This window comes from Cydia strobilella, chromosome Z, assembly GCF_947568885.1.
Source record: "Cydia strobilella chromosome Z, ilCydStro3.1, whole genome shotgun sequence".
Lineage (NCBI taxonomy): Eukaryota > Metazoa > Arthropoda > Insecta > Lepidoptera > Tortricidae > Cydia > Cydia strobilella.
Genome location: NC_086068.1, coordinates 54,366,367 through 54,382,330, shown reverse-complemented (window position 1 = coordinate 54,382,330; position 15,964 = coordinate 54,366,367). Strand labels below are relative to the sequence as shown.

The 15,964-nt window shown below is 40.7% G+C and overlaps 1 protein-coding gene across 1 annotated transcript in view; it reads left to right on the top strand.

Annotated features, from left to right (window-relative positions):
* The window catches only part of LOC134753893 (probable E3 ubiquitin-protein ligase HERC2), a 94,959-nt gene that overhangs the window by 17,862 nt on the left and 61,133 nt on the right, over window positions 1-15,964 (top strand). The window contains exons 5-18 of the mRNA XM_063689855.1: window positions 1,041-1,304; window positions 1,460-1,615; window positions 1,854-1,982; window positions 2,257-2,377; window positions 2,677-2,845; window positions 3,668-3,878; window positions 4,109-4,257; window positions 4,380-4,539; window positions 8,480-8,577; window positions 10,375-10,530; window positions 12,370-12,475; window positions 13,312-13,429; window positions 14,373-14,592; window positions 15,816-15,960. Of these exons, the coding sequence (XP_063545925.1) occupies window positions 1,041-1,304; window positions 1,460-1,615; window positions 1,854-1,982; window positions 2,257-2,377; window positions 2,677-2,845; window positions 3,668-3,878; window positions 4,109-4,257; window positions 4,380-4,539; window positions 8,480-8,577; window positions 10,375-10,530; window positions 12,370-12,475; window positions 13,312-13,429; window positions 14,373-14,592; window positions 15,816-15,960 (2,202 nt within the window). The remainder of the gene's footprint in view (window positions 1-1,040; window positions 1,305-1,459; window positions 1,616-1,853; window positions 1,983-2,256; window positions 2,378-2,676; window positions 2,846-3,667; window positions 3,879-4,108; window positions 4,258-4,379; window positions 4,540-8,479; window positions 8,578-10,374; window positions 10,531-12,369; window positions 12,476-13,311; window positions 13,430-14,372; window positions 14,593-15,815; window positions 15,961-15,964) is intronic.

Sequence of the window (15,964 nt, the reverse complement as noted above, 5' to 3'; positions counted from 1 at the left end):
AAGTAATGCACATATTTGTACTAGGTGTATGAAAAAACAAACGCAAGTAAGTATTAAAATATTAAGACGGTGCCTACGTATCGTCTGCGGAATTCTTCAGTAAGCTATGTCCTGGCATATCCATGCGGTCCTCATGCAAGCACCAAGTTTTAACCGACGAAGAAGGATGTCGGCTGTTATTTGTGCTGAATATAATGTTCATCAGTGTTAACGATTATGAAGACCGTAATTAATTAGAGTTAGACCAATACGTCATAATTTCATAAGAGGTTTGACGTTTAAAATAACACTTACGCTGCGTACGCTATCAAAATCGTTGCTTACTTATCTTGGTCTAACTCTATCAACGGAACTCTGTAAGGACAATTGAGAAGCCGTAGATGATCTATGGCCATAAATGATTTTCAAATGGTATTGTGAAGTCGGTATTTTTGTGCTAGAAATCATGAGATTTGTAATCCAGATCCGTCGGGTCTTAGGGGGCCATTAATTGCGTGAGGGTTTCTTGAGGATTTTTGACCCCCCCCCCCTTCCTTCCTTCCTCACCGGTGAGATGTCGTGAGATTTCTCTCGACCAAAATCCTTCTAAAATTTCTGCCACTCATCGAACAGGAAAAAACTGGCCGCCATTGGAGCTGTCATCATCAATTCTATCATCGCAAACGACGTGTAGAACCTATCATACTCGACCTGGGGCCTCTTGCATAACAATGGAGCGGGCATTCATGTCGAATTGATTGTCTAATTCCTCACTAAATATATTACCGTCGAAAGCTCTACAGTTCGTCCGGCTGTCGAAATAAAATAAAATAACCTTCGTCAAGAGTACCACCGACGATAAGCTTTTACCGGCTTTCCATATTTAAAACTTATATTACGATCGGTAGGTAGGTAAGATATTCCCTTTCCATTCCTGTCATTAGAAATTGTTTGTGAATAGTTATGCGACTGGCCCCCTATCTTCGAGATGCGATGCGATGCGAATTGTACTTTATGTACTACCAAGAAACTATTTATTTGACACTTTTATCAACTCACAGCGCGCTAGGGCTTGCCCGAGTCGGCGCGCGCGCCGCGCTCCGTCTCGCTCTCTCCTTAGTGCGTCGCGCGTGGCGTTGCGGCGAGGACGCCGATGTGTGTTCAGCGCTGTTGCGTGACGCGCTCGAAGCTGTTCGGGCGCTGCCTGATGCAGCCCTATTCGCGGGAGCGGGCGCGGACTCCGCGCAGCAAGTGCCGCGCTCGCAGAAAATATGGGCCGAGGTTGTTGGCAGCGCCGCCGAGTTTCTACACCAGGTGGTTACCAAGTGAGTGTTTATGCTACTATCCCAAACACTGTTGATAGCACACCTCTCGGATGTCTAGTAAGGGCTAAGTTAGCTGAGCGTCAACACAGTGTTTTACGTTTAAAGACATCGAGAACCCTTTGCTTACACCTAATAATTTGTATGTGTTATTATAGCGAGGTGGGCTGCAACGCGCCGCTCGGCGACTGGCGCACGTCTCTCTGCGTGTGGGTGGAGCTGTGCGCGCGGCGCGCCGAGCTTTCGGCGCTGCTGAAGGCCGCCGACGTGCTGGTCACACTGCCGCCGCAGCATAAGCGTCATGCGGACAACAGGTACGTCAGTGTAGAGGTGTGTGACCGGCGTACGTCTCTGCGTGTGAGTGGAGCTGTGCGCGCGGCGCGTGGAGCGTACAACAGTTTATTTTTCTTCATCATAGTTCCTTTTGAAAGTATCTAAGATAGATATAACATCCTCTTTGAAAGTATGTACTCTCGTTCAGAATTCAACTGAACTTAATTTGAAAATTGTGTAGATGCAAAAATTACTTGAAATTAAACACTATAATTTCAGCACCGCACCAGAAGAATGTACGGCTCCTCTCGGGCCCTTCCTAAGACGCATGGCGAAAGTTGCTGCGCCGAACCCTATGGTTATAACCGAGCCAAACACCGAAGCCAACCCTACTGTAACGTATCTGAGGTAAGTTATAGCTTACAACCTGACGTCGACGAGCACGGCCTGGCGCTGCGATAGATATATCACCACTACCTCAGGCTTATTGGCCACAATTTGATTTAGTGGTCAGTGATTTATTATTGTTTATTTATTTAACCTTTATTGCACAAAAGAAAGCCTTACAGTACAAAATAACTATTATTGAATTTATAAGTTTTTGTTGTGCACTAATGACTTGACGTGTTGAGGCGAAATGTCACAATCACGATTTTTTATTTGACATTTGCTTGTATTACAGGGACCTCAATATACCCAACGGAGATGGTCTGATGGGGGTCCGGAAGGCTGGTATAGCTCTGATGTGCCACTTAAATAGGCTCGGTGAACCGCTACTACCACCAATAAAAGGATTCGTTACTGTAAGTTATTACTGATCGAATAAAAAAAACTCATTTGTTACCATAATATAGCTGCAAAGAGAATTGAAGTTTCGTACACGAAAATGCACACACAAAAACACGCAAGGATACATCCACCCAACAAACTTTATGAGGAAGAAATAAAGTTTCAGATTGATCAGTTAAGTCGCTATAAACACGAACAAGCATCACTGTTAAAAGTTATCCTGTGTGACTCCTACTGCAACCATTTTTTCCACTAGGAGATACATTGATTACTTCATAATTGTTTTGACTATAATCTTTTTTAATTATTACAGTGCACAGAGTCAGCTCAAGAGCTATACTCCGTCGGCTACGGCCCGCTATGCTTCAGCGGTCTACGATTCAGACAGATTGCGTGTGCGGAGAAGCTAGCACTAATGCTGACGTGCGACGGCGATGTGTACACTATGTACTACGATACCATGGCGCCTCATTTAGTACAAGGTGACTTCTACTTACCTTCGCTGCCGAGGAGCAAGCTCTAACATGACGGCCACGAAAAAACGCACCGAGCGATATTGCTCGATGCAAGACGCTAGCATTGTAGCCATGCATCTCTGAGAACAAATGTATCACAGTCGGCTTCGGACGAGCGGATCGCTCGGAGAGTTTTTTTTGTGGTCGTATCGTGATATACTGCTGACTTGCGACGTTAATATCTGTTGTCACATACAAAATAGATGGTAATTCAATTTAAATGCATTTACGTTCGTACGTCGTCAGCTCTGCTGGATGTAATAAAAGTTAAAACATAATTGCACTGGCAACACCTCATCACAAATCTAGTGCGTATGGTAAATCTTTTGCGGTACGAGCGGTTCAGCTTTGGAATGAGTTGTCTCCCTCCTTAAGGAAATCGCGGTCCGTTGCATCGCTTAAGGGGCAGTTAAGGAAACTGTGGCTATCGGACCAGAATTAACTGTTTGTGACTATGGATGTATATTTATTATATAAAACGTAGGTATTATATATATTTGTTATACTGTTACTTCAAATTTTTAACTTATTTTATTTATTTTCGCCCTCTTTTATAAATTTATTGACTTTCCTCTAGTCTATTGTACGCAGTGCTATATTTGTCTGCAGTTCTTCATCAATTCTCATCTACTCAAAGGTTAACTGGAAGAAATCCCTTAAAGGGATAAGTTCGCCTTTGTACTGCCTATTTCTGTGCCATATTTGTGTTCTATGTCTTTGTACAATAAAGAGTTTATACATACATACATACATAATTATTTTAAACATTTTAATGTTATCCTTTTTCAGGATTCGAAAACAAAATAATCGTCCAAGTGTCGTGCCATCCGGCCGGCCGGCACTACCTCTGCGTGTCAGCCGACGGCGGCGTCTGGTCGTGGGGCTCTGGTGAAGACGGCCGGCTCGGGCACGGCGACACCGCGCCGCGGGAGGTGCCCGCGCAGATCAACCACCTCTCGCATCACGAGGTCGTGCGGGCTGTTGCGGGGCCTACTAGCAGGTCACTGTTTATACTACGGTCAATTTTGTATACCTATTGTCGCTTTTACTAATGAGTTGTTGTCAAAAAAATTGTTAACATTCGTTTAGACGGTCATTTAAAGTACTGTAGGTTGAGGCGCAGATAAATTACTGAAGTTTCTATTTGCGTATAGGGCATACGCAACACGAATATTTGTAAAAAAAATATGTTACAAGAATTAACTTTGTTGTATGCTCAATTGTTCATAGTGCTGTGATAACGTCCCGTGGTGCCCTCTACACGTGGGGTCGTGCAAACCACGGGCGCCTTTGCCACGGCACGCTCGAGGCCTACCTCACGCCGATGGCCGTCACCTTTCACGTGCACAGCATGGAGCGCATCGTCGACATCGCCTTCGGTGAGTATGATACTTCTGAAGCGGTATCATGAGCACAAGCGTACACAAATTATATCATTTAAAAACAGAATTTCATCCCGAAAGCTATTCATAAAATTGACACGTTTGTGGGTTGTTCGCAGGTTGGGGAGAGAGCTACACGCTATGCTGCACCGTGGAGGGCACCGTGTACACGTTCGGCGAGAATGACGGCGGGCAGCCGCGCGCCGTCGTCGCGCTCGCCACCATCAAGATTGTGCGCGTGTACACCGGCGAGAACTACTACGCCGTGCTCACTGAACAGTTAGTTATCCAAAAAATTCAAACTCTTTTATTTACCTACATCTACACATATTTGTCGCAGCTGGGCTAGCACATGATTGGCGCGACAGTATGTCGCCGCGAGATAGACTACCCGTACCCGTCCCCTTTAATTCATACAGTTAGTCGTACATACGTAGCGTACAGGATCGGAGGTGCATGGGCGGTATTATAAGGACCTCAAACTTCTAGTTGCAACTGCCTTATGTAATGAGAAGCGTGCGTATTTTTCTCAAAAAGTGAACTGTTATGCTAAAAATTCTAAAAAATTGTGGGAAAACCTAAAAAATGACATATTTAATGAACACGAGAAACAACTACCAAACCATTTCAATGACCCAAACATGATTAATCGACATTTTCTTAATTTACCAAATAATAACCCAGTTGAAATTAGTCACCTCACTTATTTTGAGTACAATAGGTTTAGTTCTTCACAGTTTACTTTAAAACCAGTTACTGAAAGCCAAGTCTTAAAGATAATTAGAAGCCTCAAGTCTAACGCTCAGGGAATCGACGGGATCACATTGGACATGCTAACTCTTACTTTGCCTCGTACCTTGGCAGCTATTACATTAATAATAAATACATCTATTTCTGCTCATGAGTTTCCCGATGCCTGGAAGGTTGCCGTGGTGCGTCCTATTCCGAAAATCTCTGTCCCTACTCAAATTAAAGATCTCAGACCCATAAGTATATTACCTTGTCTCTCTAAAGTCCTGGAAAAAATTGTTTGTCAGCAATTAACTGATTATTTAGAGAAAAATAATATATTACCAGTGTATCAGTCGGGTTTTCGTAAGAACAGAGGGACGGCAACAGCTCTGCTCGACGTTACTGATAATATTTTGGCAGCTCAGGACCGGGGACAAGGTACCATACTTACATTATTGGACTTCTCCAGAGCTTTTGATACCATCGATATTTCACTCTTGTTGTCAAAGCTGTCATATTACGGTTTCGAAACGGACACCTTGAAATGGTTTGCAAGTTACCTAAGCAATCGGAGCCAGCTAGTTGAACTTCAAGCCCCTAATGGTAAAGCAGTTGTGTCTGAAATACTTCCGGTATCTAGAGGTGTGCCGCAAGGCTCTATTTTAGGCCCAATATTATTTATATTATATAGCCGTGACATAACAAATACAATCAAACACTGTAACTACCATATTTACGCTGACGACTTACAGCTGTACGTTCCGTGTAGTTTGAGTAATATAGACTCAGGAATTAGCAAGTTAAACGGTGATCTCGAGCACATTGCTGGATGGTCACAAGCAAACGCACTTGCACTAAACCCTACAAAGTCTAAAGTCATGTTACTGGGTACAAAACAACAAATAGCAAAGCTTTCTGAAAGTCATTTCGAAGTGCACATAGGCGGTAATGTTCTTGAACGTGTTGAAGAGAGTAAGAACCTGGGGCTTCTTATGGACGGAGAATTAAGGTTTGAAAAACATGTGCTTAATGTGGTTCGAAATTGCTTTTATAGACTGAAACTTCTATATAAAATAAGATCCTTCCTTAGTGTTCAGCTTAGGGTGAGGTTATGCGATGCACTTGTTCTCTCACGATTTGATTATTGTGATACAGTTTACGGGCCGCGCCTCCTATCGCGTACTCAGAGATTAATACAAAGAGTGCAAAATGCCTGTGCACGGTATTGTTTTGATATCCCTCCACGCTCGCACGTAACGCCATATATAAATAAGAACTGCATTCTGAAGATGTCCACGCGTCAAAAGGTCCATTTAGCGTCGCTTATGTTTGGCATTGTGTACCACCAGATACCCTCGTACCTTTACGATAAGCTAACCTGGGCTCATAACTACAGATCCTCGGAGGTCAGGTCATCTAGGTACCTGCAACTTGTCTGCCCTCGTCACCACTCAGCGGCCTTTCGTGGCTGTTTCCGGCACGCCGCTGCGAAGATCTGGAATGACCTGCCTCCACCAATCCGTTCGCTGAAGTCGTTAAGTGGCTTCAAATCGAAATGTCGTGCACACTTGTTACAAATTCAATTACAGACATCACAGTAACATATCAGTCACTCACTCGCACACTTATCACACACACTTTTACATTTCCGCGGCAATTTGATGATTTGTTTTAGTTTTAGTCTTAAGTTTAGTTCGTTCTGGTGTTGGGTTTTTCTGTAACTTTCGTTATAAATATATTTAAAAAAGGCGGTTATTAATATTTTGTTTGTCTTAATTTTCTGTTTAATAATGTTTGTATTTTTATGTCAATGTAAATTTTATTTGTGTGTCGTTGGCGTACGTGTCGCCATTATTATTTTTTAGATTAAGCCAGGTCCCCACAGAAAACCAGCGCCACGGTTTGCCGCGGCACTATGCTGAGTGGGGATCCTTTTTGGCGTCCAAATGTTTTTTTGTCTGCATGCTTTTCTTTTTTTTATGTACTATGTTGTGGCGTCAAATAAATGTATTTTCTTTCTTCTTTCTTCTTTCTAGTCAAAAACTGGTAGTCTATCTCGCGGCGAGATAATGTCGCGCCAATCATGTGCTAGCCCTACAGGAGCCCATTTCTCAAACGGTATTAGAATAATATTCAAACGTAGAAGATTTTGTGGCAGAAACGAGTGTTTTTATGAAAATGAAACATTGACAAATATGTAATCTAGTCAGTCATAGATTAATAATTAAAAGCGGTAACTTCTACCTACTGTAAATTATCGAGATTTTTTAAGAATGGAAATAAATTGCAAATCGGACCATAATTTCTTTATTTATTATTTGTACTTAAAATAGAAACGTAAACTGTGGTATACAGTGTCAAAAAATAGAAAACTACCAATGGGTATGTCAAAGAAGATATCGAACGTGTATTGTATTTCGCGGTAGCTATCTTCTTATACAATGTTAACAATATCTGTAACGCTAAGGCATAGAGTAACTTATACTAGAGCGGTACTGTCATAGTAAATTTTGTAACCCCAGTAAATTCACTGCCATCTGTCGACACACTTTAAAACTAAAAATAAATATTCATAAAAATACGATAAAATGTATTTAAATATGGATAAACGATTTTTTTATATGCATTAATTATTTTTATATGATTTTGACCCATGTTCTTTCACTGGTATGCGTTAAAATTATAAATAACAAACTCAACAGTCAACGCCCTCTATACGAGTGTAGGCCAAAACTAGTGGCGCCATCTGATCGAGAATCAAATTTTCGTGATTTTCGAGGCACGTTTTTTCCTTAGACTGTATCCATCTATTACGGAGTTATATCTATCTTTGGCTAAGGTAACGTCGATAATCGTCAATCACTTTATAAAATTCTATGTCAGCTAATATTATTTGTCTACGAACTGTCAAATCGTATAAGTTACCATAGCAACACTAATAATCTAGTCTATACCTTTCCCCGGTGGCACAGACATACTTAGTGCCAGTTGCACAATCCGCACTTGACAGAGTGATCAACGTCACCCGGCACGCCGCGGCGGTTTACTATGAAACTTTCCATACAATAAAATTTTGCGAACTCTTTAACGATGACAAACAGTTTGGTGCAACCGACGCTCAATGTAATCGCCTCCCAGCTTATGCTGGTGCAGCTGCCCGAGGTTGCCGTCAAAGGCGATTTCCTGTGCAGTCAGCAAATGTTTGCCATTAGCGGCATGTATATTGCAACATTTCTGTCAACATACCCGCAGCGACAGAAGCATAAGCAAAGTGTAAACAGCGTATTTTAAATCAACCGGCATTGAACGCTGGAGTCAGACCAAGATAACTGGGCAATGATAAAAGGTAGCAATGTCATCGTTAATGACAAATTTCCATGGAAATTAATTCAAAGTTAGCTTAGGCGGACACGACAAAAACTTATGTCTTCCAAGAGTTATATATTTGTAATTTCAGATTATTTTAGCACATGTTATCACGTTTCAGAGGTGCTCTGTACACCTGGGGCAAAGGAGAAGGCTACCGTCTCGGCCACGGCAACGCCGAGAATGTCAACTTCCCGAAACCGATCGAAGCTCTCAAAGGTAATTTTCGAACGAAATTATATCTTTTGTTTTATACAATTCCACGACAGTTACTCCGCCTGGCAAGAAGAACTCTGTGCGTCATTTTCTTGACCCCGCTGTGATGTGACTCAGCCCGATTGCCTATTCTTAGTTAACTAGTGTGTCTTTACAATGGGGAATATAACGCGAAACTCTGCGTAGGGGGTGCCACTACCACAATCTGAGGGTCTATCGCGAAACAAATAAATCGAAATTTCGTTATCTAATATCTCGGACCTTGCATATTCGAGCGATAGAGAGACAGATAGCGGATTTCGGATTCGCGTTTCCCGGTAGGTCCTCTGTAAACAAACTGCCTTGATGCATCAATGTCATATTTTTTATCTCTGAAAACTTGTTAAAAACCTGTTAAAGGTACAGTATGTATAAGTTACTCTATGGTTTACTAAAAGGGGTAGTGCTGCACTCTGGTGGCAGAACATTGCAGTAATACCCCCTATTATCAGATTATCTCAATACCTAGAGAAGCCCCGCACGGCAATGGTTAATCTCCTAAGGCCTAATGTACAACTCCGTTTCATGAACCAAATAAAGTTGCATTTCTTTTGTAGTAAGATGACGACCGGCCTGGCCTAGTGGGTAGTGACCCTGCCTGTGAAGCCGATGGTCCTGGGTTCGAATCCCGGTAAGGGCATTTATTTGTGTGATGAGCACAGATATTTGCTCCTGAGTCATGGGTGTTTTCTATGTATTTAAGTATTTATATATTATATATATCGTTGTCTGAGTGCCCATAACACAAGCCTCCTTGAGCTTACCGTGGGACTTAGTCAATCTGTGTAAGAATGTCCTATAATATTTATTTATTTATTATTATTTATTTATTATTTTGTTTTAATGCTTTCTCAAGCAAATGACCATTCATCCCAGTTTACTATTCAACTAATTAAATAAATTCATACTATTTTTTCTTTTTGTTTGAAATTAATATATGTGCTATTTTCTATAAAAAGGGACCTTATTGTCGATGGAGCTTACGCCATTATTAACGATGCTCCGATATAAATACAATTAATTCCGCGCGATGCTGTTCGACGTAAGCGCCATCGACAATAAGGACCCTTTTCATAGAAAATGCCCCATATGTCGTAAATACATAATTGTTTACTGATTCTGGGGAAAAAAAAATTTGAACATCAATTTTCACTGCTAAACCAGTGTTAGAAGTTACATAGGGTAAATCATAATGTATGTGAATTTATACAATTATTGGTAAAAGATATAAAAAGTCTTACTACCATTAGAAATTTTTATTATTTGTAATATACTTATAATAAAGATTTTAAATATAAATAATTGCAAACCTCGAAAAAACCGCCTAAAATGCATACTAAAAATCATTAACTTTTCAAATTTTTTTCCAAAGTTCCGTCATTTTGTCTTTAAAGAAATGTAATTTTTTTTTACTTAAATACCGCGCTGAATAAAACAAAAAGTGTATTTATTAATTTACGATCAAAATAATTATTCAGGACCAAATAGATTTTATCTAATTATGCATAAAATTATATGTTTTTTATTGTTTGCATACATACAGTCAGAAGCAGAAGTTGCTAAGCGGGCGAGGTGTTCAAAATGATCTTGACGCGACTTTATTATTAAGAGAATAAGAGCGCGTCAAGGTAGTTTTGAACACCTCGCCCGCTTAGCAACTTCTGCTGCTGACTGTACATCACTATGCATTTAAGGGTTAAAAATACGCACATTTTGTTGGAAATTAAACATTTTATAAACAACATAATGTGTTTATTCCAGGCAAACGGGTGATAGACGTGTCGCTAGGCGCATCCTGTGCCGTCGCGTTACTCGCCGACGGCCAGCTATACTCGTGGGGCACACACGAGAGAGCTCATCTGTTCTCTTCGGCACCAGTCAAAGTTAACGTTTTGACGTCGCCTTTTAGAGCGAACGGTAAGTCGGGGAATATAATGTAATGGATGTTGACGTGACTAGGTGTGTCGTGCGTTCTACCAGTCAAAATCACTTTTAGAGCGAACGGTAAATCGGGGAATATAATGTGATGGATGTTGACGTGACTAGGTGTGTCGTGCGTTCTACCAGTCAAAATCACTTTTAGAGCGAACGGTAAGTCTGGGAATATAATGTAATGGATGTTGACGTGACTAGGTGTGTCGTGCGTTCTACCAGTCAAAATCACTTTTAGAGCGAACGGTAAGTCGGGGAATATAATGTAACGGATGTTGACGTGACTAGGTGTGTCGTGCGTTCTACCAGTCAAAATCACTTTTAGAGCGAACGGTAAGTCAGGGAATATAATGTAATGGATGTTGACGTGACTAGGTGTGTCGTGCGTTCTACCAGTCAAAATCACTTTTAGAGCGAACGGTAAATCTGGGAATATAATGTGATTTATTATAACAATATATTTTATACAGCATTACAGTGATGGATATTGACGTGACTAGGTGTGTCATGCGTTCTCGTCGATACCAGTCAAAATCACTTTTAGAGCGAACGGTAAATCGGGGAATATAATGTGATGGATGTTGACGTGACTAGGTGTGTCATGCGTTCTCGTCGATACCAGTCAAAATCACTTTTAGAGCGAACGGTAAATCGGGGAATGTAATGTGATGGATGTTGACGTGACTAGGTGTGTCATGCGTTCTCGTCGATACCAGTTAAAATCACTTTTAGAGCGAACGGTAAGTCTGAGATAATGTAAAAAGATGAGTGATGTTCATACCCCAGAATTTTGGGTGCGGAAATGATTTTGTGTATTTATGTATAACTTTGTTTATTGTAAAATAGTTACCTAACTATGAATTAAAAATAGGTAGTTAGATCCAAATGTACTTAGAAATGTTAAAATAGTTTCTGTTTTTACAGTTTAAACCTATTTTTTGGCTAGTGTAAAACATTCCCGCACCCAAAAATGGGTATGGTGATATCTAATGCGGCGTTGTTGCGTTGCTCGTCAACGGCCAAGCTATACTCGTGGACACGTTAACGTTTTGAAGTCGTCTTTTAGACCTAATGGTAAATCAGGGAAATCGCTTAGCCGTTTGGCACACGCATACTAGAGGTCAAAACAAAATGTTTGACTCGCAGTTCCTAATAAAAATTCCCTTAGGAAGGGAGTGCTGTCATATTTTTTTTTTGGTATGGGTCTTTTTTCAGAAACCTATCGTGTGTGGTATCATATGAAAGGGCTTTTTTAAGGCGATTCTAAATATATACCACATCATTACATTTCAGCCATTTTTTTTTTTAGAACAAACAAATTTTCAAAACATACCAGTTTTGGGGTCCTCCAGATACGATATGGCTGATTTTTTTGTACAATATACTATACCACAAATGATACGTGATACCCTCATATAAGAAAGCAATTTTGAAAATAATCTCATTTCGTTTATTTTTAGTTTTTACGTACATATGTTGAAAATACAGAAGACGCGTCACTGCGCTTACACTGCGTTAAAATGTGGTGTGTTCGGTCTTTTATGCCTTGGTTTCCAGTTGACGTTGCGTATAGCGTCAAATTGTAAAGAATTCTAGTCAGCAATTTTTTTATTTTACGTGACACACCAAGGCCTTACTCAGATTCGTTATATGTGCCATTTTCAACCAAAAGGGTACTTATGGTCGCTTGTCAGTAAGGCGCTATTTCCATATAGCTTCAATTAGAAATCAACCTTATCGACAAGCGACAATGTGGTACCTTTTGGTTGAAAACGTCACATATAATCAGTAAAACTACAGACTACAGTTTTAAATTATGTTCAGGCGTCACAGTGGGACTCATCAAGATGCTCGTGTGGAGCGAGGAGACGGCTCGCGATCTACCTGCTTCTCTGCCTTTCGTCATCGACCTTTCCGACAGTACATTCGAGTAAGTGAAATATATAACACTAGCTTTTGCCCGCGACTTCGTCTGCGTGGAGTTAGTAATTTCAAGTAATTTGGATAGCTTATTTTTTATTATCTTATGTGCTATATGGACTTATGGGTCTGAAATAAATATATCATCGACATCAATATCCTCGCGTTATCCCGGCATTTTGCCACGGCTCATGGGAGTCTGGGGTCCGCCTGACAACTAATCCTAAGAATTGACGTAGGCACTAGTTTTTACGAAAGCGACTGCCATCTGACTTTCCAACTCATAGGGGTGGGGGGACTAGGCCTTGTTAGGATTAATCCGGTTTCGTCACGATGTTTTCCTTCACCGAAAAGCGACTGGTATAAATATCAAATGATATTTCGTACATAAGTTCCGAAAAACTCATTGGTACGAGCCGGGGTTTGAACCCGCGACCTCCGGATTGAAAGTCGCACGCTCTTACCGCTAGGCGACCAGCGCTTCTTCTCTCTGAAATAAAGATATATTTAATTTAATTTATGTAGTAAAAGTTTTAACTATAAAACTCCCGTGAGACTCAAACATATTAGATTATTTTAAACCGGGTCACTCACGTATTATTAAGTCGAATAGCTCGACATGTTTCGGTCCAATTTACGAGGACCGTCTTCACGGAGACACGACACGTCTTCACTGGTCGAGGGCGCGGTTAATAATACGTGAGTGACCCGGTTTAAAATAATCTAATATGTAGTAAAAGTTGTTCAGTATGACCTACATTCACCCCTCAAGAGTTTGGTCAGTGATAACAAAAGAAGCCTGTATATTTTTGTTTAACAATATTTCATAATTATTCATATTTTCAGATTACTAGAGAAACTGCTAAGGCTAGTAGTGGAGCATAGCGATGGCGCAGCGAGCAAAGAGATTATGTGCGAAGATGAATGTCTCGCCGTCTCGTGTCTCAATCTGTTGAGGCTTCAGGTAACTTTTACATTTCATTTTTTTTCCAATATAAATACATTGGTTACTATATAATAATTTAAAATAATAATTTACTCAGCTTATAGTAGCTTAGTATAGTCTGCATCTTCTCAAATGATTTTTTTTCGCCAAAGACACTAATCTGTTAAACAAGAGCATTTGTTCCTTTTGTGCGTGCGCGTGCCCATTGGTGAGCGCGTGACCATTGTGTATCAGCGAGTAGCATGCGCTCACCAACAATGGGCACGCGCACGCACAAAAGGAACAAAGGCTTTTGTTTAATAGATTAGGGTCTTTGGCGAAAAAAACATTTGAGAAGATGTAGACTATAGTACTTTACGCATGTGCAGAAATTGTTGGCTTACTGTACAAAACGTCCATTTTATAGGGATGGCATCACAACTTACCAGAATGATAAATATACACGGTGTTTCCTGTAATAGGAGCAATAAATTAAACTGGAGGCTTTACGTCTCAAACTGACCAACATTTGTTCAGCAACTTTTTAAAATTATGAAATTTTTAGATTATATCTTTTTCATACTAATTAAAAAAATGTTCAATGTACGCTGCCATCTGTGTGTTTGACGTTGCTTGTCACCCTTTAAACATAACAAATTTTGCAATACATTGCGTCTTAGAATAAACTTTAAAGTGTAATGAAAATCAAAACACTAGTTTTTTTTTTAAGTTGCTGAACAAATGTTGGTCAGTTTGAGGAGTACAGCCTACAGCTTAATTTAATGCTTCTGTTACAGGAAACACCCGGTATAATAATGTACATTTGGACTTGATTTGGTTTGATTTTGTTTGATATTTTCAGTTAGAATTTTCCTCGCTTATGTAGCGATCTCATGTAGCGCTATGAGCGTGAATCGGTCCGATCGTGAGCGTGCTGTGAGCGTAATTCGGAACATGGCCTTGTACAATGTAACGCCCTCAGGTCCAAGCTTGGCAATGTACCCGCGGCCCCATCTGCGAGGACGCCAACGAAGTCCGCCCCTGGTGCGCCGGGCTGCACAGCGCACTAGTGGCCCTGGTGGAGGGGCGAGTGGGCCCCGCGGCCGCGGCGGCCGCTCGCCGCGCGCTGGCCGCCGCGTGGCCGCTGCTGCTGGCCACGCCGCAAGTGCGGGCGCAGCACCTTATAGAGTTGCTGCCGCAAGGTTGGTTGTTATTATGTACGATTTGCGTCAAATGGCTTTAATACTATAATACGCAAAACTCTGCTTAGAGGGCGTCACTAGCACCAAAGATAGATATAACTCCGTAATAGATGGATAGTTTTGGCCTACACTCGTATAGAGGGCGTTGACGGTTTCGTTTGTTATTTATAATTTTAACGCATATCAGTGAAAGAACATGGGTCAAAATCATAAAAATAATTAATGCAAATAAAAAAATCATTTATCCATATTTAAATACATTTTATCGTATTTTTATAAATATTTATTTTTAGTTTTAAAGTGTGTCGACAGATGGCAGTGAATTTACTGGGGTTACAAAATTTACTATGACAGTACCGCTCTAGTATAAGTTACTCTATGCTAGCACAATCACAGGGCCTGTTTATATATATGACGGCCGGTCTACTACTAGTCCAGTGGGTAGTGACCCTGCCTATGAAGCCGATGGTCCTGGGTTCGAATCCCGGTAAGGGCATTAATTTGTGTGATGAGCACAGATATGTGTTCCTGAGTCATGGATGTTTTCTATTGTATATTATATACATATATCGTTGTCTGTATACTTACGACACAAGCCTTCTTGAGCTTGCCGTGGGACTTAGTCATTTTGTGTAAGAATGTCCCTATAATATTTAATTTTATTCAATTTAATATAGTAGAGCGATATACACGTGTGATTGTAAGGCGTAGCACACACTAATACACCGCTACTGTGACTGATAATTTATATCTAAAGTGAACAGACATCTTGGATATCGCTTTACTTTATGCATGCTGAAAGAAAGACTATAGAAAATCCCCATTTCTTTCCCTCAAAATCAGGTCTCATTCTACTTAAACGTAATTCACACAGATTATGTCACGAATAGGACATTATGACAAAGATGCAAAATACACACATTCACTCTCTTTGACACACAAGTCGCTGTAAAGGGGTTTACATTAGGCCAGGATTACACTCGTAAGTTTTACTTACGTAAGTAGGGACACAGCTATATTACAGAATGAGATATGGATATCGTTATCTCATTCTAGCAAATAGCTTTGACCCTACTTACGTAAGTAAAACTTACGAGTGTAATCCTGGCCTTAAACCTTTCGCCGGACTCATTTTAGGAGTTTTTATTTTATTTCACGCAATATTAGAACATAACCTTTTAATCCGACGCTTTTACTTTACATAACTCGTCTTATTTTTGCAGGTACAAGCTCGATCAGCGCCGGCGCGCACTTTATGACGGAGCTCCTTGTCTGGTCCCTGCTCGGCGGCGGCGGGCTTAGCGATGCCCTACAAAGCGTGCTTCAAGAGCACACTGCTGATGAATACGCGCATCTTAAACTATACGAGTAA